At 32.8% G+C, this 26697-nt stretch overlaps 1 protein-coding gene and 1 non-coding gene across 3 annotated transcripts; one reads left to right on the top strand and one right to left on the bottom strand.

Annotated features, from left to right (window-relative positions):
- Positions 1-857: 857 nt before the first annotated feature.
- Positions 858-961, top strand: LOC127903606 (small nucleolar RNA R71). The gene has a single exon (XR_008056315.1). It is a non-coding gene; the product is annotated as a small nucleolar RNA R71 (small nucleolar RNA).
- A 17634-nt stretch (positions 962-18595) lies between these two features.
- LOC102614172 (3-ketoacyl-CoA synthase 20-like) lies at positions 18596-21802 on the bottom strand. Of its 2 annotated transcripts, XM_006480332.3 has the most exons (3): positions 21660-21802; positions 20663-21437; positions 18596-19504 (listed from the first exon to the last, which is right to left on the bottom strand). In XM_006480332.3, exons 2-3 carry the CDS (start codon positions 21422-21424, stop codon positions 18719-18721), a joined length of 1548 nt encoding a protein of 515 aa, XP_006480395.1. In that variant the 5' UTR covers positions 21425-21437; positions 21660-21802; the 3' UTR covers positions 18596-18718. The 2 variants fall into 2 exon arrangements, with proteins under 2 accessions (XP_006480395.1, XP_006480394.1); XM_006480331.4 differs by having other exon boundaries at positions 20663-21718.
- Positions 21803-26697: the final 4895 nt, after the last annotated feature.

Raw genomic sequence — 26697 nt, 5'->3', positions numbered from 1 at the left:
AGGTCATGACGGCTTTGACTTCTCCATGTTGCTGTGGTGAACTGGTACTTGCTTCATGTACTCCTTTAGGATTAGGCACTGGTTGACTTGGAAATTTGTCTTTCTCAACAGTCATTGCCAATGTCTGAACTGAAGAAGCAAGTTGTCCCACCATCTTCTCGAGGCTTGAAACTGATTGGGCTTGTGAGTTGAAGCCTGCTCTCAACTCATTTCGTAGTCCATCAATGGTGCGGTTCTGTTGCTCAATCGTGGAGTGAGTAACATTCCTGAAATTCTGGAATGCATCCTCCCATGGTCTAAGTTGAGAGTGGTTCTGGTTCTGGTTCTGATTCTATGGTCTAAATGGTGGTTGAGAGGCTTGAGAAATTTGAGGAATTGGTTGCATTGGTGGAGCTGGAGCTGCTGGTCCATTCTGTTGGAGTCCTTGAGACCATGAAAAATTGGGGTGGTCTCTCCATCCAGGGTTATATGTGTTGGAGTATGGGTTGTAATTTGATGGCTTTCTCATTACACCTATGGCATTGGCTTGATCTGAGTATGAGTCATGGTCATGTGGTTCTGTTGATTTAGCAGTCGATAACGATGCTATTTGTCGAGCAAGACCTTCAACCATCTCCTTGACTTCTTTGATTCCCGAAGTTGACTCGCCAATTTGAACCTCATTTACTCCTTTAATTCTTCTAGTATTCCTGAGTGATCGACTCCGTTGTTGGGAATTATCCGCTTGTCGCTGAAAGAATTCCCAAATCTCGGATGCACTTTTTGACATTAGCTCTCCTCCACTTGTCGCCATTAGCCATTCTTGCACATTTGGTAGTAATCCCTCCAAAAAGTATTGGCATTGGTGCCATTTCTCGTACCCATGATGTGGACACTTCAAGAGTAGCCCATTGAATCGCTCCCATGTTTCAAAAAATTGCTCGTCCTCTCTCTGGGTAAACTCCGAGATTTCCCTGCGAATAGCATTGGTTTTATGCACTGGGAAATATTTATTCAAAAATTTAGTTACCATTTGTTCCCATGATGCAATGCTATTGGCAGGCAATGTATTAAGCCATGAACGAGCTCTATCCTTTAAAGAAAATGAGAATAATCTGAGTTTAACATCATCGTCTGAAAAATTCTCGTATTTAAAAGTTTGACAAATAGCATGAAAATCATTCAGATGATTATATGGGTCCTCATTTTCTAAGCCATAGAATGTGGGGAGACAATTTAGCACACTAGGTTTTAGTTCAAAGCTCCTAGCAGCTACATTTGGGTATCTTATGCATGATGTGCTCAAATTAGCTAAAGGACTGAAGTAGTCTTTAAATGGCCTCTCCTGTGGTTGCAAATCCATTTTATTTTTAATTTGTTTGTGTGTGCGAAGTGTTCTTTCTAATTCAAGGTCTATAGGTTCAAGATTAAGTAATAATGACCTACGACCATGCATGCAAAACAAATAAAATTAAATTAAAGATGGGAACAAAACAAATAAAAATAAAGAAGAGTGAGAAATTACGATACTAACCTTATTGCGCTATTACAACCTTTCTATAAAAATACACAAAAATAAATACGTGAAATAAATTAACTAAAAATTAAATTAATAAAATAAACAAAAAAATTACAAAGAAAAATAAATTGAAAATTAAATTACAGAATTTTAAAGAAGAGAAAAAGGAAAGAAATACTAACTTTTAAATGTAGATTCACTTTTTTTTCTTTTTTTTTTAATTAAAAAAAATTACAAGAAAACAATTAAAAGAAATTATTCACAAAAAATTAATTTTACGAATTAAAATTACTTACCTCCCCGGCAACGGCGCCAAAAACTTGTTGTGCAAATTTTAATGTACTCGCAAGCGCACGAATCTATTATAGTATAGATCAATGGTGACGAGTGTCGATCCCACAAGGAGGTGGATTTTAATTGTGTAGAATTAATTTTGTGAATGGATGATTGGATTTATGGTGGAAATGATTTGGAATATGCTAATACTTAAATTAAAATGGCGAGAATAAATTCTAAAATTGGAATTGTAATGGAGAGAATAAATTGAAGAGAAAATCTATTAAATTGACGTACTTGGGTATCTGGATCCGTATCAACATGCATCATGGGCTAAATAATCCGTATTAATGCCAATTAAATCATGAGGGGGGAATCCACACCTCATGAACCACACTCTAATCAATATGGTGCTAAGGGCTTATCGTGCCAAATAATAATAACCTTATACTAGAGGGCCGGTGAAACCAAGGCGGTACTAGACAAGATTATTATTATTTATCGACGAGAAGTCAAAACATCCACAAAAACCAAGGCGGTACGGTGCATGCGCCACGTCATTAGTCAACAGTCCACGGTTTGACCACGCGGATGAACAGTAACACGGTTTGACCCGACTTTGAATAGTAACGCGGTTTGACCCGGATGAACAGTAACGCGGTTTGGTTGAAAATAATCCTGTGTGATGCATGCACCGTACGCGAGATTTTTCGTCCACTGATATGCTGCCACGTCACCATCAACAGTACATAAGAATTTTAGTCCAACAGGATCGTGACACCTCATCAGTCAATGCCACATCATCGGTCAATGCCACGTCATCGATCCGTCTATGTGAACAGTGCCGTGAACAGTAACGTATACAGTCCCGTATACGTGAATAGTACCGTACATGTGAATAGTGTCATTTTCCTTTTATGCTCCTCCTAAGGTTTTCGACCGTCCTGAGTTCAAAAGTGATGTCCGTTTTGCCGTCTGATCTCTCTTTTATTGTGAAATGACTATAATGCCCCTAAAATACATAAATTACTTAATTAAAATAAAACACACGTAATTAAATCACAAGAATGTTAAATACATAAAAGTAAGGGTTGTTAGTAAGACTTGAAATGTAAAATGATGGTTTTCTCCTTTATAAATATGCATTTTCTAACACTCAACAACACTAAGAAATGGAATAATGTGCTAAAAACCCTCATAGTAGAAGGTAGTTCATGGGTAAATGAAGAAGCTAGAGTAATAAACAAGATCGATTTAAAACCAATTGCTAAGATTTGAGTAAAAATTTTTAAATCTTGACTAATGCCCACAACACACACAACCACCGCGTCATAAGAAAGGTTGATTCTCTTATATGTCATAGTTAGAGGATTGCCAATTGATGTTGGGGCAATTATTAAACGAGAGATTAAGGAATATGCTATGAAAAGGCACAAAACTACTACCTTATTGTTCCCTTCCCTTATCACCAGCATACTTAAATGAGCCTTACTGCTCAAGATGAACACAATAAGAATGAAGGAGCTCTCACTACTCGAACCATCAAAAGAATTGATGGTGAATCAGCTGCAACACCACCAGAGCCCCCTGCTGTAGCAAGAGTAATGAGGGTTATTAGGGTTAAAATGAGATTACAAGAGTTAAGTGACAGTATCACTCAGTATGTAGAAGCCACAACAGGAACTTTCCAAATTCCTGGTTACAGCAGTTCAGCAGTTCAACTTTATAGAAACGATACAAGCAGCTGTAGCAAAAAAAAAAAAGGGGAAGTAGAATCAGAAGATGAAGACTAGTCAGCACTAAAAGAAGCATAGAGTACTAAATTAGAAACAGACAGCTCATCAAGGGAGGAAGAAGAAGAAAGAGATTTAGAGGAGGAAAAAGATGAGGCACCCCAAATGGTGCCTCCCAAAAGAAGACAAAGACACATCATCAAAGATGATGCAGATGAGTTAGAGCAAGAGCAAGATGCTAAGCCCCCAATCTCATTCCTATCAAGTAAGGGCAAAGAAAAGGTTTTAGATGAGGACGATTCAGAGAAGGATCCAAAGGATATTGATGCAAAACTTAACGCTATTGCATTAAAGGTCACTTGCACAGCTGCTGAAAAGAAGAGTCTACTAGACATCATTGCTGAAATCACTACTACAGACTCTGTGGCAGCACTACCTGCTCCAGCTACTCCACAACAAATGCCCACTAAATCTCCTTCCACAGCTCCCACATAACCCAGTAAACGCAAAGAGGCCATCTCTGGAAGTGTTGAAGCACCAGAAGAACCCAAGCATAAGCGGACCAAACCAACTAAGCCCTCAGCCCCCACACCTGTTGGACCATCATCAATCAGTCCAACTCCGAGCAAGAAGAAAAAGCAGCCAACTATCTGTTGGGATTATATGCTCTTTTAAAGCATATTAATTTATTTTCTTATTAATAAAATATTGGAGATATTTTCAATTGCATAAATATTTTGAATAAGGTTCGTTTAATCATATTATATGTATTTATGTGATCATCATAAGGATTCATAGAAGACATAAATACAAATTATCTTATGATTAAATAAATTAAGTTCGCAATTGACAAATAGAGTTGGACGCTCTATTTATGTTTAGACTGTAGTCAATTCATTGAATGATTCGTCTTAATCATGTATGAATTTACTGATGTAGTTTGATTACATTGAGCTGGATCACATATGAGATTTAATTAACCTTGAAATGATTGTCAGGCTTATTAAATCTCATATGCATTGATTTTACTGTAATTTTAATCTTGAGTTAGTTATGATTTCATGATTGTAATTGTTATTCCATTTGAGTTACCAATGGGCACGACACAAAATTGTGGCCAAGATTACCCGGTATCTTGGTGGGAGCAATTATGAGTATTGGAGTCATAGATTAACAATATAAAATTTGTATAATACATCTCTTTATGGGTTTTCGGCACTTGATCATAAAATTCGCTGGCCAGAGTGTGTCACCATATTTAGTATGTTGAAAATGATCATTAGAGAAAACCAGTAAATATCGAAGAATAAGATGTAATTAAATCAATTGGATAGTTGAGATATCGATTTAATTCACAATGTGGTACAAAGGATTATGCAATAAAGAAATCGATGTGGCTTGTGACGAATTATTATTCGAGCATACAATTATGGAGGTCAGTTCCAATCTTTTAGTAGAGTAGATTTGGAATTAAATAATTGTACTAGTTTAATTACAGGCCTAATTATTATAGCCACTATTGTATGTTCCCAAATGATCATCGGGTTAACTCATTTAATTGACTGCGCCACTACTAGATTAATAAGTAAGATAAATAGTTAATTGGGTTAAAAGCCTAAATATATTATTTAGTGGGCGGCTCCATGTAATGTACTTGTGTCTAAGGGGCCCTTGTGTTATTTTACAAGGTAGGCCCCTATGACAAGAAAGAAGTAACGTTACTTTTGGTTTATTATTTTTAATTTAAATCAAACTTGATTTAATAGAATTAAATAAGATAAAAATAGAGTCAAGGGTTTCCACTAGATAGAAATATAAAATGGCTTATTTTCTCACAAAAGAAAAGAGCAGCCACTTTATACATATCAGAGAAAAAGATTTTTTTCTATATTATTGAGAAAAAAATTTTCTCGTGCTAGTTGCTTTAGTGGTGATAAAGGCGCCCACTCGTCAAGTGCAAATCAAACTTGAGTCATAGCCTAGAAGATTATTTGGTGGCGGATCGTGATCTAACAGGAGTGGTGGTGACGGATCGTGATTTAACAGGAGTTGTGTTGAGGATTGTAATCTAGGAGCCTAAATCACTTCAGCTGAGAAAGCAAAATCGGATTTTCAAAGTACGATTTCTAAATTACAAATTCTTATATATTGTATGAGAGCGATCCTAAAAGATTTTATAAAAAAAATTTTAAAAACTAATTTTTCTCCAACAATTGGTATCAGAGCCATCTCATATTAATATATAAGAATTTCATATGAAATCAATCTTGATATTTATGTATTAGAGTGGCACAATTTATTCATATATATATTATTTGTTTAATATATGCATGTTATGGTTTGCTTAATTCATGGTTAGATTCTCTCTTATTTTTTTGTTTGGATCTGTAACAAGAGGGGTGGTTTTTTATCACCATATTTCCCTACTGATTTTTACTTTCCCTATTGATTTTTACTTTAATTTTTTTGTAAGCCAAAAATTAGCCTAGGATAATTGTAAATCATTGGAAAATTGTGAAAACTTGCTGGAAACTGCGGCAACGAACCTGCGCACGCAGCAACGCGCGCTACAACACTGCCTGCAGCGCAAGCAAGGGCCTTCGGTTACGCGCGCGGGTTTGGCACGTTTTCCAGCGAGGCGGCAACGGTTGGTTTGGCGTCGAAGATCGATGGCAACAGTGAACAGCGGCTGGGTGTTTGTGGAGATGGCGGCTGGGGAAGAAGGAAAAGAAAAATATGGATTTTAGGGTTTCATGGTTTTTATTATTGAAGTCCTTATGGTTCTGTAATTTTTCTTTTGGACAAAATAGTTTTAATTTTTTGTATTTAAGTTCAAAAATAATTTTGGGCTTAATAAATCTTAATTTTAGGCCCAATTTCAATTGAGTTTAATGATTAAAATGCATAGAGAAAATTGAGCACATTAAATTTATTTTTAGTCCAAAAGTTTTATTTTAATTAGTTATTTATTTCTTTTCAAAATTAAAATTGGACCAATAATAAATTTAAAAGCCCAATTTCCCCTAATCCATTAACAAAGACAAGCCTATGAAAAGATAGATATTGACAAGAAGTCCAATAAAGATTAGGCTTAGGGTTAATGTATTTTTTTTTTAGAAAACCCATGAATTAAGATTATTTAATTATTTTTCTATATGTTATGTTTTGGATGATAACATGCCATGATAACATGTCATATAGAATAGATAGTGCCACTCTATGCATAATGTTACATGTCATTCATTAATTATGAATCTTATTATATTGTTTGTAATTTGCAAATGCTTAAATAATATTGGATATCATTTAAATAATATTATAGGAAGCATGCAATTAACAATATAACCAATGTATGTTTTAAAAAGGAAAAACTAATTTTAAAATATTGAGTGGGAGAGGGAAAATTCAAGATAATTTTTCCCACGGGCTCCATTGTTAGTTCAATAATAAAATTATATACATACCTCGACTTCATGATACAGTAATGCTCCCTACGGAGGGTATATATATTATATATTTTATTTGATGAACTTTTTCAAAGATAAAATTGAAATATTTTTCAATCGATTGTTCACACCAACGGTGACTATTGATATGAAAAATACGTAGATTGAAACAATTGTTCTACACTCAACCAAAATTTGTTATTAACCTTCCTAACGAAGCTCTATTAACAAATTTAGGCTCAAAGGGATAACAATAATTATTTATTATGTCTCAACATGAAAGTAAATAATCAAATGGATAATTGGGTCTAGTAAGTGTAGACATGACTTCCCCAATGAATAGCTTGTCAAAGCGGTACTAGATTATCGTTACAATAAATTAAAATGCATTTATGGTTTTTTACATTTTTGTCATTTATTGTGAATATTGTTTCAAAGTATTTATGCATGTCTATTTTGTTTTTTCAGAAAATGTCTTCCATCAACCCATTATTAATTATCCTTATTAAAAATGAACTCACTGGCAAAAATTATTTAGATTGGAAACGCAATCTATTTAATATTCTTACTACTAAAGGCTGCAAATATGTGTTGACCTAGTCTTGCCCTCCAGAACCATCGTTATACGATTATAGAAGTCAGAGGGAGCCTTATGAGAAATGGTGCGAAGCTAACAAAATGGCTAAGCGCTATATATTGGCTTCGATTTTCTGTGGAATTGCATAAGAAACATCGGAGCATGGAAACAGCCACAGAAATAATGGCTAGTCTTCATCAGATGTTTGGGCAAAATACTCATTTTGCCAGAGAAGCAGCATTAAAACGTATTATAGATATTAAGATGGAAGAGGGCACAAGAGTTCGTGATCATGTCCTCAAAATGATGGACTATTTGAATGAAGTAGAGATTCATGGTGTTCAAATCGATGAAAAAACAAAGATTAACATGGTGATTGAATATTTGCCTGATACATTCAAAGAATTTAAAGTCAGCTATATCTTAAACAATAAAGATATGACCTTAATTAAATTAATGCACGAACTATATGCTATAAAAGAATTTTATCATAGCAGAAAACTTCTTGAAAAATGATTCTCTTCAATGCTTAAGTCAAAAGACAAGAATGAGCAAGAAAGAGTTAGGATAAGCAAAATGTCCACTAAACGAAGTGGCAAGCCAAAAGGCAAGTGTTACAAATGTGGACAGAAGGGTCACTGGAAGAAAGATTGTTCTAAGATTATTAAAAGCAGGTATAGGAAATCTTTAAGCTTCCTAATTAGTTCATATTTCTATTAATTCATGCAATACTGAATTCTGAGATAACTAATCTTATTTGTAATTCATTTATTTGGTTTTCAGGAAACCAAGAGATTAAGTGAAGAAAGCTTCAAATAGCATTTGATGACATGCTAGTTTATATCAATTGAAAGGCTAGTTCAATTTTACGAGACTTTAGTTTGATATTTGTCTTTATTTTTCCGAATATGAAAGGAATTTAATTTCGGTGGCTTGTTTTAATAAACAGGAGTACACTATTATTTTTGGATCCTCTGTTTATTACTTATTTTGGTTATTTATAAAGATAATTTATATCATGTAAGTCCATTGATCTATTCAAAGCAATATATAATGATAAAGAGTATATGCATTTATCTAAGAAAAGAAATGTTTCTTCTAACCAAAATCACCTTTGATATTTATGCTTAAGTCATATAAACTATAATAAGATTTTAAGAAAATGATTAATGATAGGCTTGTTGGCCTATTAAGATTGATCATTGTAACTGTATAAATCTTATTTAGAAAAGTAATATGACGAGGATACTCTTTTTGAGCTAAAAGCATAAGATTGTATTGGATGATTTAGTGCATACAAATGTATACAGACTAATCAGTTTATATGTTATAAGAGGTTATAAGTATTCTATCAATCTTGTTGATGAATATTCATTTTATTTATGTTTGTCTAAATGCGTCATGATTCCATTGTTTTTGAAATTCAAAAGAGTACGTGGATAAGACAGAAGCAATTAGACAGGAATATAAAAGAACTTCGATATGATCAAAACAAAGAATATCTCTATCGAGAATTCAAGCTCTATTTGGTTGTCAAAGAATACTATGATACAATAGTGTAATTAAATGAAGAAACAAGATTCTTTTGGATAAGACAAGATATATACTAAGTGGTTTATCATTTACCTTTTTTATTCCAGATACTAGTATTTAAAACTACAAAGTTTGTTGAACTTAGTTTCGTCTATCTCGATGTCTATTACTCCAAGAAATTATGAAAAAGTCACAAACATAATTTGAGACACATTCGAATTTGGAGTTTACTAGTATTTGTACTAGAATCAGAGGTAGAGAAGATGGATTTGTGTTCAGAAGCTTGCATGTTTTAGGTATCTTAAAGGAATAAGGGAAAGTCTGAATTATAGTCCTCAAGATAGGAATGTATTTATAGACATATTCTTTACTTTCTTTGAGGAAGACTATATAATGACTTATAACCTAAGAGTAAGGTAAAACTAGAGAAATAAAAGAGATCAGGTTGATGTTCAGCTTTCAACACTTGTTATAAAACAAGAAGAACAACAACAACCAGCTGATCAGCACAGGATTATCCCTGAACAACTATCACTTTTAGAACCTCGTCATAGTGGGAGGGTAACTAGGTTACCTACGAGATATATGTTATTGAGAGAAACCTATACGGCGATCTCAGTTGAACATGTACAAGATCCCACTAGCTACAACGAAGCTCTAATAGACAGAGATATTGAATTTTAGAAAAAGTTCATGAATTAAGAAATGGAATCTATATATTCCAATAAAGTCTGAGAACTTGTAAAGGTGCCAAATGGTGTAAAACCTATAAGGTGCAAGTGAATCTATAAGAGAAAAAGAAGAGTAAACAGAATGACAGAAATATTTAAAGCAAGATTAGTAGCCAAAGGGTTTTACTCAGCAAGAGAAATCGATTATGAGGTAACCTTTTCTCCGGTTGCTATGCTTAAATCCATCAGGATTCTGCTCTCCATTACTACAGTGCTAGATTATGAAATTTGGCAAATGGATGTCAAGACTACCTTTCTAACCGGCATCTTGAAGAAGACATCTACATGCAACAACCAGATGGATTCATACAAAAAGGCCAAGAACACATGGTATGTAAGTTGCAGAGATCCATTTATGGATTGAAGCAAGCATCCCGGTCATGGAACATCAGATTTGATCGAGTGATTAAATCGTTTAGATTCATTCAGAACATTGATGAACCATGTGTTTACAAGAAAATTCAGGAAAAATATGTAGCCTTCCTAGTTCTTTATGTAGACGATATTCTCCTAATTGGAAACGATATAGGAGTATTGACTACAATAAAGAGTTGGTTAGCAAAATAATTTGATATGAAAGACCTAGGAGAGGTAAGTTATATTCTTGGTATCAAATTACTACGAGACTAAAAGAATAAAACTTTAGCCTTGTCTCAAGCGGTCTGTATCGACAAGATATTGGCTAGATTTAGCATGGAAATTTTCAAAACTAGTTTATTACCATTCAGACATGGAATTACATTCTCTAAGGATCAATCACCTAAAACATCTGAAGAAATAAAGAGAATTAGACGAGTTATCTATTGTTGGCCTGATTTTATAATCAAATGATAATGGTGTCAACGTGCAAGTGTACACAACAAGTAATAAAGTGATGAGTATTCAAGATCGTCTCCACAGGGATTGATGTTACTTGAAATGTTGTAGCAATCACAATAGTGCAACCTAATTTAAATTCGAAGTTAACAAACGTAAAATGTGCTCTGTCGTAATTAATGATTGTGAGAGAGTAAAGTGAGCAAAACCGCAATGAAATAAGCTAAACTAAATGTGTTTAAGATTCAAGTGAGACTATGGTAGTTGAATGATCAAACTCTCCTTATGGGCCGACTGTTTTTCATCAAGTTGAGTCCAATTGTTACAGCAACTGCTTCAGCACTGGGCGGAATTAATTTGTATCCTCAGCTGTCGCATATTGGAACTCTCATACCCTTAAATACACTAGCAATGACCAGTTGCTAATCTACTCATGATATGGCTTTATGATCATTTTTATCTCTCCACCCTACAAGGTAAACACATATGTCTAGTATGTCACAAATCTTAACTTCAAGTATTACCCTTATGGGATTTAAGATAACTTAATCCAGGAAACTTAACTTAAGATCAAGTAATACTCTAATAATATCTGCTAAGACATGCCTTTTTGCTGCTCTATCTTAACTGGAACTATTAAATGGGTGGTCAACCGAAATAACAATTATATTAATGATGGCTATTAGAGTAAAATGCTACAGCAATGACATAACAACACATAAGAACAGTAAAAAACCCATTGGATTGTTTGTCACTTAACTACAAGCAAATCTAGTTCATATTCTGAATAAGAAAAACAATCATAAACATGTTGTTCACTGGATACATTAGAACAATCAAAGGAAGAAGATAAATATAAGTTGAGCGCAGTGAAAGAAAAATCCAAATAATTCTGCAAGATTCCTCAATGTTGCCGAAATAGCACTCTTCAATTCTGATCTTCTTCTCTTTTTCTCTCTAATGATTTTGATGATAATTCCTTTGCCGCCTTTCTATGTGGTGCACGTCTCTCTTTTATACTGCAAACTAGGGTAAAACAAAAGTCCATAGGCGTGCATGAGTTAAATTAGGAAACATGCAAATCGTGAATCTGCTGCTGGCCTGCGCCTAAATTTTCTCCCGCATTGCTCCCAGATTGCTATAGTATTGGTTGCTCTAACATCCGCTACAACGCTGCACTATTCCCGATTATGCTTTACTTCTTTTGCGGCTATCTTCTTTCCTCCTCTTGCTCATCCATTGTCTCACCATCCCCTCATGAATTAAGACTTTCTGAAAACCTACAATAATGCACCTGTTTTTAGCACCAATTACTTTGATTCAAACAAAACTTATTAAAACTTAACTAAAATGAATGCTTATACAAAATATAATCAAAATGTAATAAAAACACCTTATTTGTCTTCTTAGTAATCTTAATTTAAGTCTAAAATTGATGTAATAAATCTCATTTCCTAGAGTTATCACCTATGCAAAAGCAGTATGAAGTTTCATGTATGCCATGCTTTGCACTAGGCCAGACATTTGTTTTGCGGTAAGGATGGTTAGTAGATATCAATCTAATCCTAGACCTGAATACTGTACTGCAGTCAAGCATATTCTAAAGTATCTGAAAAGAACTAAAAATTATATGCTTGTGTATTCTGGTGATGAACTTATTCCAGTGGGTAATACTAATTCTGACTTTTTTTCAGATAAGGATTCTAGAAAATTAACTTTCGGCTATGTGTTTACATTAAGAAGAGGAGCTATTAGTTGGATGAGTGTGAAACAATCTTGTATCATAGACTCCACAACTGAAGCTGAAAATGTGGCTACATCTGAAGTTGCAAAAGAAGCTAGATGGCTCCGCAAGTTCCTACAAAATCTTGAGTTGGTACTTGTTGTAACTGCACCCCTTAAACTATTTAGTGACTATGGTGGTACGGTAGCTCAATCTAAAGAACCAAGGAACCACAAGAAACAAAATATATTAAGAGGAAGTATCATCTTATCAGGGAATAATATAGAAAAGGTTATATGACAGAACCCCAAATGGCATTAAATGCTAAATGGCAGATCTGATTACAATAGCCATTAGTAGGAAACCTTTATAACTTGCACTTAGAGCCCTAGAGCATGTGCAATATGCCAGATATACTTTAAGAGCTAGTGAGAGATTGTTGGGATTATATACTCTTTTAAAGCATATTAATTTATTTTCTTATTAATAAAATATTGGAGATATTTTCAATTGCATAAATATTTTGAATAAGGTTCGTTTAATCATATTATATGTATTTATGTGATCATCATATGGATTCACAGAAGACATAAGTATAAGTTATCTTATGATTAAATTAATTAAGTTCGCAGTTGATAAATAGAGTTGGGCGCTCTATTTATGTTTAGACTGTAGTAAATTCATTGAATGATTTATCTTAACCATGTATGAATTTACTGATGTAGTTTGACTACATTGAGCTGAATCACAGATGAGATTTAATTAACCTTGAAATGACTGTCAGACTTATTAAATCTCATAGGCATTGATTTTACTGTAATCTTAATCTTGAGTTATTTATGATTTCATGATTGTAATTGTTATTCCATTTGAGTTACCAATGGGTACGACACACAATTGTGGTCAAGATTACCCGGTATCTTGGTGGGAGCAATTATGAGTATTGGAGTTATAGATTAACAATATAGAATTTGTACAACACATCTCTTGATGGGTTTTCAGCACTTGATCATAGAATTCTCTGGCCAGAGTGTGTCAACATATTTAGTATGTTGAAAAAGATCATTAGCGAAACCAATAAGTATCAAGGAATAAGATGTAATTAAATCGATTGGACAGTTGAGATATCGATTTAATTAACGATGTGGTACAAAGGATTATGCATGAAAGAAATCGATGTGGTTTGGGACGAATTATTATTCGAGCATACAATTATGGAGATCAATTCCAATCTTTTAGTGGAGTAGATTTGGAGTTAAATAATTGGGCTAGTTTAATTACTGACCTAATTATTATAGCCACTATTGTATGTTCCCAAATGATCCCCGGGTTAGCTCATTTAATTAACTGTGCCACTACTAAATTAATAAGCAAGATAAGTAGTTATTTGGGTTAAAAGTCTAAATATATTATTTAGTAGGAGGCTCCATGTAATGTACTTGTGTCTAAGGGGCCTTGTATTATTTTACATGGTGGGCCCCTATGACAAGAAAGAAGTAATGTTACTTTTGGTTTATTATTTTTAATTTAAATCAAACTTGATTTAATAGAATTAAATAATATAAAAATGGAGCCCAGGGTTTTCACTAGATAGATATATAAAAGGGCTTATTTTCTCCCAAAAGAAAAGAGCAGTCACTTTATACATATCAGATAAAAAGATTTTTCTCTCTATTGTTAAGAGAAAAATTTTCTCGTGCTAGTTGCTTTAGTGGTGATAAAGGCGCCCACACGTCAAGTGCAGATCAAACTTGAGTCATAGCCTGGAAGATTATTTTGTGGCGGATCGCGATCTAACAGGAGTGGTGGTGATGAATTGTGATCTAACAGGAGTGGTGGTGACGGATCGTGATCTAACAGGAGTGGTGGTGATGGATCGTAATCTAGAAGCCTAAATCACTTCAGCGGAAAAAGCCAAATTAGATTTTCAAGGTACGATTTCTAGATTACAAATTCTTATATATTGTATGAGAGCAATCCTAGAAATTTTTATAAAACAAAATTTTAAAAATTGATTTTTCTCCAACACTATCCCACCACAAGGTTCACCCAAGGACCGCGTGAGGAGTTCTATGAAAAAATAGTGAACCTTCAGCCAGTGCTGCATAAACTCATCTGACAAAAGGGGAGTACCCTTGCCAGCCCAATTTCAGCTCTTTTAATTTCTGAAATTTTTCATTAATTTTAAATGTTATTCTACATTTCTTTCGTGCCAACTTATGCATGTATGGTTTGTTTTGTTTTGTGTGCTTGTGAGGAAACAACACCTCTCAAGTTTGGAGGGGGTTGTGTTAGTGCACGTGTGTGTATTGTGCATGATGTGTTTTGTGTGGTGTGTAGCTCTGTTATCTAGTTGTGTGTAGGGTTAATAAAAACCTAATGAAGATAAAGTGAGTGCTATTCAAATTTTTGTGAGTGCCAAGCAAGGGATAATTTATGGATGAGGACTGAAATTTTGTCCCAACACTTAGGCTTTAAGTAAGTTTTGTGAAAATGTTGTAGCAGAGCCAGAAAGCACAAAAAGAGTAGAAAATTTTGAAGTTAAGGGAAAAACATTTTGTTGAGCTGTGCTTGTATAAATTTAGCTCCAATTGCTTAAAACAACAAGTTATTCACCAAAACCAAATTGGAAACTATGCCTATTCACATAATATCTCCAACAATATGTTGTATACCCATTATCATAAGTACCTTTATTTACAGCATATATAAAATACATATAAGGGTGAAACCAAAAAAAATTTTTGGGTGGGCTAAATTTTTTCCAAGCCGAAATGTTATCTCAATTAAGAATATAAATCTTAAAGAAAATTTCATTAATACATAAGATAATATATCATATCCAAGAAGCAATTCAATTACAATTATACACTATTTAAGTTGTGCCTTACCATGTTTTCGAGAATTAAACTCAACTATCATAGAATTTGCATAGATGGTTCTACAAATTCTCAGTCAATGTAGATAACCATACAATCTAATAGAAACTCTTTATCTATCTTATTTTAAAGTAGTGTCTATGTTTATTTAGTCGTTGTAGTTGAAATAGGAGATAGATATAAAAAAAGTTAAAAGAAATTCACTAACAAAAGTTGTACAACCATCAGTCTGTCATTATGACACATTGACACTATTTAGAAGGCAAACAAAAGTTTAATTAACAAATTAGCTTTATATATATTATACTTAATCGAATATATGATCTATCTTTATCAATAATTAATTTTAAAATGTGTACACTAGAATGCAATGGCTAAATTATTTTCATTTGACCTAACAATAACTTAATCTTACATAATGAAATTGGAACAAGAATTGATCTTTTGTATTTACTACCTTACTTTTAATGAATATATTGTAAATGACTGAAATAAAAAACAAATTTATTGTCTAATCTTACCAGGAAGAATATGAAGAGCTAGCCAAGAAAGGAAGCTCCCTTTTTTCATTTATTTATATGAATGGTAAAGTTGTAAATTAATAGAGTGGTACAATTGTAAATAAAATAGTGACAATTTTGTAAACTTTGCATATGACATTTTTGTTAATTTTTTCAAAAATTTGGACAGGCCGTTGTTTTACCTCGCCACTGAATACATAAAATATATGATAAAAACGTAGCAATCAAGAAACACATATTAGGTCAAAGGTTCAGGCTTCTTTTGAAGTGATTTATTTCACAATGCATTAAACAATATGATGCAGTAATCTAAAACTTGCTTTCGATACTTACATTATTTTTAAGAATGTTCACATTTGTAACAATATCTTGAATGTATTTCATCACGTAGTACCCACAATTAATTTTTTAACAAAATAAAAATTGTTTGAAGACATGGATTACAAGTAAAATTTTTTACACAATTAATTTACTAAATAAAGAATATGGTTAGCAAATGAAAAAGATTATACCTAGGGTTATATGGGAATACAATGACCTGTCCCAACTCTGTCAAGCCCAAAAGTTTTGAAATGTATTGAGACCTCTCTTTGAAGCTGACTGTTGTTGGATGTAACTTCTCAAAAAGCCCAAACTGAATTGGCTTGGCACTTCCACTATTCTTCATCTCCCCATACAAATATCTAAGGAAAAATAAACATATATAAAGTAAAGTTGAATAAAGAAAAACAAAATAATAGCTTCAAGTTTAATAAAATATAATCTAAGCTTATCTTACTTTATCCATAAGTTAATAGTACAATTTGAGACCTTTTTGAACTCAATGATTTCATCACCATTTTATCTAAGTATATTTTCTAAATTTCACCAAAAGTTGTTATATCATACCCAATCATGATCGACCGAGGTAAGGAATTCTCAATAAACATAGTAAACATGTTCTTATGTTCACTCATGTCATTCTTTTTTAACTGTGTAGTTGCCCATGTATTCTTTGCACCCTGCTTGAGTTTTTTATTGTTTGTTTGATGACCAGTGGTTCTTTTTTTTATACTCTCTCATCATAGAGGAATTGCATATCTACTTTATGAGTTAATTTGGGAGATTTGCTTGGCATAGGCTTTGAAGTAACTTCAAAATCTAGTTTCTTCGGAGTTTGTTGAGGTGTTGGTTGGGAAATTTTAATAGGAGTGTTCTTTGAATTCATTTTACTCTTCCCATATTTTTTAGTTAACTCACCCGATGGGAAACTAGCCTATGAAATAATTAAAATATACATGCGTACAATTAGTAATAATACATGCATATACAAATAGAAATAAATGAAAATAAAATAATGACATGTAATATTCCCTTTACTAAACTTTCTTTTTCCAAGAGCTTCAAGAGATTGTTGATCAATCTTAAATTAAACACCAGTGGAAGGTTTGGGTTTAGGATAGTTAAAACTACCAACTTCAATAATGCTATAGGCATTCAACCTTGCATTCATGTGTTCCAATTGAGCAGACATAAATTCAAAACTCTCTTGATACATCTTTTTTTCTCTTGCCAACTCTGCAGCATCAGGAACATGAAAGTACATGGATGGCATGATGAATTATCTTACTCCTTGCACCCTACTTCCATTTGGATGCTTTTGAAGGGCTTCGCCTAGAATGTCATTTGACCTATGTGATTGGAATTTTCCTTGTTCAATTTAACTCTTCAGCTCATTCTACCAAAATAAAATTATAAACCTACAAGTTGAATTAAGGAATTAAAGAATCACCAATAACAGCTTATCAGAACCTCAAAATTCATGACACACGAAAACTTAATTATACTATAAAAGAATGAAATATATAAGAAATAAATATAAAAGTGACTTACCCTTGTCTCAGCCATTGACATCACTTCAAAAGCATATTTACCATCTCAATCTACACACACACACATATACATAAACATACATACATACATGTACTTCTTTTTAGATTATTGTATTTTTAGATTATCTAGTAAATTTTATCTTTTCTCTTCTTTTCAAATTCAACAATGGCCTTCTATGTTTATAGAAAACAAGTCAATCGAAGGGTCCAATGTGTGCAATATATGTCAATTAACCATGGTCCCTAATAATGATAAGCGTTAAGTTGTGGCCCTTATGTGTGTGTGTGTGTCTATATATATATAGACACACATACATTAAAGGACAGGAGAGGCCATTACCGTGAAGAAGAGCAAATAAGCTATCAGTGATAGTATAAATTCATAAGTCACGATAGTGGATTCGCAACTTAATTTGGTGCTTGGGAGATGACAGCAGCAAAAGAGTCCAGATCTTGGTGAAGGGAGATGATAAGAGTGGCTAGTTGAAAGTAGTGACAGCAGTGATGGGAGAGGTTTTTGGTGTGTCAGCAGTGTGGGCGATCTAGGGATTTTGTAAGTTCTGTTTTCTATGTTTTAATTCACAATATTATGAATAGAGAGAAAGAAATGTGAGATGATATTTATGTCTTTTGTTTTTTTAATTTTTAACATTATGTTTGTGTCTTCGTGGTTTGTGAACCAAACGTAAGCATTTTAAATTTAGAAGTCATAGGTTCGAGTTGGAAGATTTACAAGTTCTAATAATTTTGTTTTAACCTCTAATACTTTAGTGTCAATGATTTCTGATTTTCAATTTACTGACACACCAATATCATTAATTTATGATACTTATTTGTTAAATACAGAAAATAGTAAAAATGTATGTAATTGCTGAAACCTTTTACAAAGTGTTAGTGATTGTAGTGTCAATAAATGTTATTTTTGTAGTAATGTTTTTAAAATTTTATTATATTGAGTGTTTAAAATAATACTAATAGAGTACTCAAAGCATATTTTAGAAATACAAATAACCCATCCAAATTTTATTGCAAATGATATGGCCATTATTTGGTACATGGATCGTGCGATGAACGAAATATCACATAACCATCATTTGAGATACAAATTTTGCAATCAGAATGCAATTGGTGCATCTTGTGGCACTTGAACAGGGAAATTGTCAATTTCATCAATCCAAGGATTTTTGTCCAGGGTAGGATTGAGATTGATGGTCTTCAATGCACGCCATACAACAGTGCTGCACTTGAATCCTGATCCGAAACCAATTTGGCATATCCTGTCACCTTTCCGAATTCTTCTCTTTGCCTCGGAGTAAGCCAATTCATACCACACAGAACTGCTTGAAGTATTACCAAATCTATTAAGAGTCATTCTTGAAGGCTCCATATGCCATTCATTAAGTTGAAGGTTCTTTTCAATCCCATCTAACACTCCTCTTCCTCCCGTATGAATACAAAAATGTTCAAATGCCAACTTGATATCTGGAATATACAAGTTGATCTTCATTTTAAAGATTTTTCTTGCTACTGAAGTTGCCAAAAACAACAGTTGCTCATACATTGGAAGAACTAATGGTCCAACTGCAGTAATGTGAGTCTTCAGGGCTTCTCCAGCAACAACCATGAGGGTTTTAGAGATTTTGACTCCTACATGCTGAAATTCATCTTCTTTTTGCATGATACAATTATAGCTGTTGTCGTCAACCTGGTGGCTGCGCAAGGTTCGAACTAGTTGATATTTGGAGCTACTGCGATCAGATGATCGGTTGGAGAGGAGAATTGCAGCGCCACCCACACGAAATAAGCAGTTTGTAAGAAGCATTGATCGATCATTGCCAACATACCAGCCTAGAGTAATGTTCTCTGTGCTCACAACAAGAGCGTAGCAGTTTGGTTCCACCTGTGACGATGAAATTAAATTGATAAAGTCTCGGTACACATAGCGGCTCGACCTCTAGACAACTTAGGCGGTTGCCTAGAGCTCCGCTTTACATGAAGACCCCATAAGATAATTATTTTGTATATAAACGAGGGAAAGTGAATTTAAAAGTCATTATTATTCATTTAATTTATTATTATTTTGTAATTATATTTTCCTAAATAAACTATCAAATTCCTATAAAGTTTATTTGCTGTAGTACTTAATAGTTTTAATTCCTACAAAACTCATAAATTCTAGATTTTGAAATTTCAGATTTTATCTTTTTATTATTCTCTTAATTAGTTGTGTTATTTATTTGTTTTTATTTCTTTTTAATATATTCTTTTATTAATCTACTATTTTTTGTATGTGCTTGTTTTATCAATTTTGAAATAAAAGTATATCGAAAATTAGTTTAATCTAGAAAAGAGGTAGTAAAAAAGATGTAATTTGAGTTTAAAAAATAAGTAAAAATGTTATAATTGAATTAAAATTTCATGGATTATCAATAGTAGAATAGAATTTTATTTAATAATTTTAAATTTTAGAGTGTTTAAAGAATTGATTTTCAATAAATAATACATAACTAATATATATATATATATATATTTGTCCTAAATTTTAAGAACTCATTAATACCATTTGCCTAAGTCCTCAAATATGGTTGAGTCGGCCCTGGGTACACCGCAGAATGTAATACTTTTTATTAGATTATAACCAGAAAAAAAAAAAAATATATATATATATATATATATATATACACACACACATACATACACATTTAGTGTTTCTCCTCAAGTTCGAATCCTGTGAAGCAGAGATTAAAAATTACAATAATTATCCCAACACTTATCTGTAACTGTCACATTGTTAATAACTGACTTTAATTTAGCAGTTACAAATAATGTACCATATCAATTGGAACACAATTATTAGTTACATTAGGCATTGCTAAGTTACATACAATATAACGTATAGTAAACCTAAATGTAATTACCCATGAATAATCTCATATGCTGCCATTCTCTTATATTGGGTGACTACAGATTACTTTTGAACTATTGTAAGTGACATGTAATATAATTTAGCAGCTGCGCCTAACATTATTTAAAAGAAATAGCTTAAGTAGCAAAAAACCTGTAAGAGTTTTTGGGCGAGATCAATAGAAATAAGACCAGCACTGCAACCCATACCACCAAGATTATAGCTGAAGATTTTGCTTCTAAGCTTATAGTGATTCACGATAAAGGCTGACAATGAAGGTGTTGGATTAAACGAGCTGCTATTCACCACAAGAATCCCAATAGCTTTAGGCTTCACCCCAGTTTTTGCCAAGAGCTCATCTACGGCTCCAATTATCACACCCTCAGTCTCCTTCCTTGCCTCCTCCATATTACCATTTTCTGCCGGGTTTTCCATCAAGGATTTTGGACCATATGTCATATTCCCAATCCCCGATCTCTCCAAAATTTTCTTTTTGAAGTCTAAAGTTTCGTCTGAAAATTTCCCAGTTTGGCTGGCTATTTGTAAGAAACTTTCTCGAGTGCACATTCGAGATGGGTCAGGCTTATAACATGAAAAGTTCACCAAGTAAACATTTTTCGGGCGGCTCATCAGGTAAATGGTTGTAAAGACAAGGGAAACCAAGCATAGTACTACTAGTAATAGTACTGTCACATTGTCGAATTTGAAACTAAGCTCGTTCCAAATCTGAAACAAATCATAAATTGTACTCAAAGTTGAAAACAGATCATAAGTCAAAACAATGACAAAGAGTGGAATGAGCAAGAGATAAAGAGCGTTAGAGATTAAATAGTGGAAACCAGGTTTCCCTTTTGCGGATGCGACAAAGTTTGGTAGTTGATCTTTTTGCAACTTTCCTTCACTTTCATTAGCCATTGATACCTTTTGACTGCAGCAAATTAAAAGTAAAAGAAAATGTATAGCGTTAACATATATGTTTAGCTCGTCATTATTAGGTGCAGGTGTCAGCATTTTTGAGAACTCTGTAAAATTTCAGTACGACCTTTTTACAACCGTTTTATAAAAATGCAACCTCCCACACCTAAGAATGATGGGATAGTAAAAGGAGACATTGGGTCGAGTTCGATAAATGAGAAGCGAAAGATTGTACCCTAAAGAGCGAGCTAGGTAGCCGAACAAGTTGAGGGATAGAGAGAGCGAGCACTTTCAAATTACAGGATAGGGAATATGAATTTATAGGCAGATGGTTGCCAAATAATGGAGATGGCGTTGGCCGAAAATTTAACGCGTCTGACAGATTTTACTAATAGGATCAAATTCTGTCCTGGTGCATTTTCTTTTCCATATTAGTCGCATAAACAAACAAAATTTGATTTCATTTGTTTTTTCCATCTTTTGTTTTCTATTATTAGAAACAAATTCTCAATCAACAGTATCAAGAGGCGTAGAATCTAACATCTAAGGGTTCGTTTTGTATTGTTTTTAATTGGTAATTTTCGTAATAGTTTTAAAGAAGAAAATTAGTATATTTAATGTGATAATTCTCGTAACTTGTTTAATAATATTATATAAAAATAGAAACAAGAGTAAACAGAGGACATGAGAGGAAAGGAGAAGAGGGCAAAGAAATAAAAAGAAAATAAAATTATTTTAAATCTAACAAAATAATAAAATTAAGATTGACCCTCTTTTATTTTTTCCCCCTCATTTTCTTTCTCCTCTCTCATTTCCATTGGTCTCTGCTCCTCTGAATTCTTACATCCAAACATAAGTTTAATATTAAATTAATTACTACAGTGGTCATAAGGTGGGTCCAATCCTATTTTAATTTAAATTTTTGACATAAAAGTTTGACGCAAATTTTGAACCATCGATTTCAAGTAATCTAAGGGAAGATATTGAAAGTCAATAGAATTTAATAATGGTTATTCATCCACCATTAGATTGCTTGAAACTAATGACCCAAAATATATGTCAAAATCTCAATTCAAGAATTTAAGTTAAGATAACCCTACCCATATATATAATCCTTTTGTAATGAGGACATCCGAAGATGCCACTAAAGTACCAAAAAAATAAAATAAAATAAAGATTGCAATATATTAGAAATTGTATTTTTTGTTTGTTAGTAGCATCCTTATTTCTTTAAAATGAAGACGTTCTCATCAAAAAATGCATACAACGTGAAACATCATTCATACTAGATGACATGTTAATAATGAGATATGTAGCATGATTATTGATGGGGGAGTTGCATTAATGTGGTTGACACTAGTGTAGTTGAAAAATTAAATTTTTCAACTTCATTTAGAATGGGAGAAAATGGTGAAAAAGATAAAGTTGGCCATCATTGAATTCAATCATTGTCCTATTGTTTGGTGAGATCAACTTGTCGAAACACCTTACTTTTCTGCCTTAGATGCCAAAACATTAGGTTTGAATACATCAATGCAAAAATAAAGACTTGTATGTTGGTGATTCGAATTTTAGTAATATATTTAATGCATGGGAGAAAGTGACGGTAGGCAAATTTTTGAGAAATTTACAAGAACAGCCTTAAAACTTTTGCAATTTTTGAATTTAACCTACCTAATTTTTTCCATCATAACTAGTCAAACACCCTATTTTTGGACTAACTTACCCTCACCACTTTCATCAAATTTACAAATGCATGCCACTCGATAAAATCCAACACAACTATAATGCTCTCAACTCTAAACAACTTAACAAACCTTCATCACTCTCAACAAACTTCATCGCTCTCAATAAATCAACAAATTCCATCAAACAAACATTGCATAATTGAAGATATAATCATCAATTGGAGAGCTTCTTAAAGTTAGTTTATACTCTTACACAATATAAACCTTTAATCTATTGATTTTATCAACTAAGTTCGAAATTAAAGTGGGATTTCTTGCAAATGTTGTTATTTTTCATTCATAAAATAATATGATTTGTTAAAGTACTTAGTTTGAGTTGAGAAATGAAGAAAAATTATTGAAAACATAGAAAAATGGGTAAAAAAAAAGCCTAGAACAACTGAGAAAGGCACCTGTCCCACTGCCTGTCTCACCAAATTTAGTGAGATAGGCAGTGGGACAGGTGCCTATCTCACTAAATTTCAGACATTTTCCTAAAGTCATAACTTGAGCTACATGTGTCTGTTTTAGGCGTATAATATACCGTTTCGAAACTTACGACGAGACAAATCAAATCAAAAATCATATATTCCATAAAATCAGTGGGTTTATATGCGACAGGCACCTGTCCCATTACCTGTCTCACTAAATTTGATGAGACAGGCAGTGGGACAGGTGCCTGTCGCACATAAACACAGTTTGTTTATGTGAGACATGCACCTGTCCCATTATCTGTTTCACTTGTTCTGGACTTTATTTTTTGCCCGATTTTTCTGTGTTTTCAATGATTTTTCTTCATTTCTCAACTCAAACTAAGTATTTTAAGAAATCATATTGTTTTATGAATGAAAAATAGCAACATTTGCAACAAAATCCACTTTAATTTCGAACTTAGTTGATAAAATCAATAGATTAAAAGTTTATATTATGTAAGAGCATAAACTAACTTTAAAAAGCTCTCCAATTGATGATTATATTTTCAATTATGCAATGTTTGTTTGACGGAATTTGTTGATTTATTGAGAGTGATGAAGTTTGTTGAGAGTGACGAAGGTTTGTTAAGTTGTTTAGGGTTGAAAGCATTATAGTTGTGTTGGATTTTATCAAGTGGCATGCATTTATAAATTTGATGAAAATGGTAAGGGTAATTTAGTCCAAAAATAGGGTGTTTGGCTAGTTATGATAGAAAAAAAATTAGGTGGGTTAAATTAAAAAATTAAAAAAGTTTTAAGACTATTCTTGTAAATTTTCCCAAATTCTTAAGGCATAATGACTTTTTGTAGTGCCAATGAATGCGGGCATATTCTTTTAGGGGACTATAGTAGTTTGGTAAACATGTTATTCATGATGGTTATGCCAATAGATACTCTATTGTATATACTGAAAATCTTATTATTCTTGTACCTTTATCCCCAAGACAAGTGTATGATGATCAAGTGAGGTTAAAAAAAAAAAAAAAGAGTGACTTGAAAAAGGAGAGTGGGAGTTCAAAATCAAAAGAGGCTAAAACTAAAAAAAGAGAATATATACATAAAGTAATATATATTAGCCATTGAATCCAAGGCAGATTTGTAGTGTCGTAAATGAGTTTACAACTTTATAATAGTCAATTTACGACACCATAAATCCATCCCGGACTTTATTCCCAAATTTAAAATTTTTTCATCATAGATACATATGTATATATAGGGATAGGGTCGGGAGCCCCTCTTTTTTAACATAAGAATATACACAAAATTCTAACATTTTAACAGCAACTAAATCAATGGATCAAATTAAAATGCTGATTTATTTTTTATGAATAACAAAATAAAAAATTAATGGGCCCACAATATATTATTAATTGCTTTTTCTACTCTTTCCTCCTATTTTATCTCCATAATTAATTTATTTGATTCTCTCTAATCTTTCACTTGCATTAAATAACTCTCCTCTACATCATAAGTACAAGCATCAATTGCATAGTGAAATATAAAAGAAGAAATGAAAAGTTGAGTTGCCATGGTGTTGGTCTTGGATTATTAGATAAAATTACTCTTAAGATTAGATATAAAAAGTTGCTGCATATTTCATAATATGAATAATGCCAGAACAGTTAGACGAACTATCGACCAAGTCTTCTAGTAAATCCCCATCAGTGAGTGGTGATGCTAATACCTTTTGCCTTCTTTTCGGTACTTGATTTTATTATGTTATTGCTTTTGTTTTGACATTAATTAGTTGAATTATGACTTGCTTATACTTGACTATGATCTAAAATATGAGATTTCGTCTAGAGGGTTGAAATAATTCAAGAGATGAATGGTAAAACAAGTAGTCCGAAAAATCATATAGATAATTTTAAAACATCATTCGTGGGAGATGGAAGAAGCTCGAAGCTATTATGAAGACAATGGTCAACAAGAAAGATTTTGGATTCGAGTTCGAACTTCATCCAAGACTAGATGGGGTTCAAATGAAGTAACTAGTAGGCAATTTATGTGTGCCCAACAAGCAAATATTTTCCAAGGAAAAGGCACATGAGGCTGTAGAAAGAAAATGAAGAAAGAGATGTGCATGGAAAAGAGAAGATAAATAAAAGAGGTAAAAGATATTCAACTGTCAAGTATGGGTGTAAAGCTCGCATGCGAATTGTACATGATAAATGGTTAAATAAATGAAAAGTTTCAGATTTTAAGGAGTTTTCAAGGATGTCCACAATCATAAAGTAGTTACTTCAGCAAGAAGGATGAAAATGAATAAATAAATTCATGCCTGAAGCAGCTAAGGACTTTACTGAAATATTCCGAAAAGGAGAATTTGCAAATTAGAATGGTTTTTTCCTTTTTTGGTGGTGCACAATTTTGTTTGAACCAAAGAGACTGTTAAGATCATTTGAGGGATGTTCGTCATCGGCAACTAGATGGAGGGGACGCCTAATCAGTCCTTCCTTACTTTAGAAAAATGCAAAAGCTGAGAATCCAATGTTTTATGCAATTCATTGCAATGAAAATGGGAGGGCGACTAATTTCTTTTGGGTGGACTCTTGATCTCGCATGGTGTACCATTATTTTGGGGATGTACTTACGATTTGACACTACTTATAGGACAAATAAATATGATAAGCCTTTCGCACCATTTTCAAGAGTCAATCATCACCTACATTCAATATAATTTGGGTGTGCACTCTTACAAGATGAGATATAGGTAACATTTATATAGTTTTTGAGACAGGGGTCAAAGCTATAGGAGGATGTAATCCTGGTGCAATTATCACTGACCAAGATTTAGCAATAAACGCGGAAATTGCAAAAGTTTTTCTAGCCACACGTCATCGTTTATGTCTTTGACATATCAAGAAGAAATTTATGTAAAAATTGTCACATTTGTACCATAAGAAATGAAAATTTAAGTCTCAGATGAAAAAGTACTTCATCAACATATAAAATTAAGGAATTTAAGGAAAAGTGGAAGAATTTGATTATTGAAAATGGATTAGAAACAAACGAATGGTTGAATCATCTTTATGACATAAACAAATAATCATGGCACCTTTTTTTCCGGAAT

The sequence above is a fragment of the Citrus sinensis genome, chromosome 6 (assembly GCF_022201045.2).
Source record: "Citrus sinensis cultivar Valencia sweet orange chromosome 6, DVS_A1.0, whole genome shotgun sequence".
In the NCBI taxonomy this organism is placed as follows: domain Eukaryota; kingdom Viridiplantae; phylum Streptophyta; class Magnoliopsida; order Sapindales; family Rutaceae; genus Citrus; species Citrus sinensis.
The sequence above is the reverse complement of the archived record's forward strand: the minus strand, read 5'-3'. Positions and strand labels throughout refer to the sequence as shown.

Bases quoted from the DNA above. Each gene is read 5' to 3' on its own strand.
- LOC102614172 (XM_006480331.4), bottom strand. From the start codon at position 21,520: ATGCTGACACCTGCACCTAATAATGACGAGCTAAACATATATGTTAAC. The intron at 19,505-20,662 runs GTTTTTTGCTAC...TCATCGTCACAG, and splicing joins TCGCCCAAAAACTCTTACAG to GTGGAACCAAACTGCTACGC.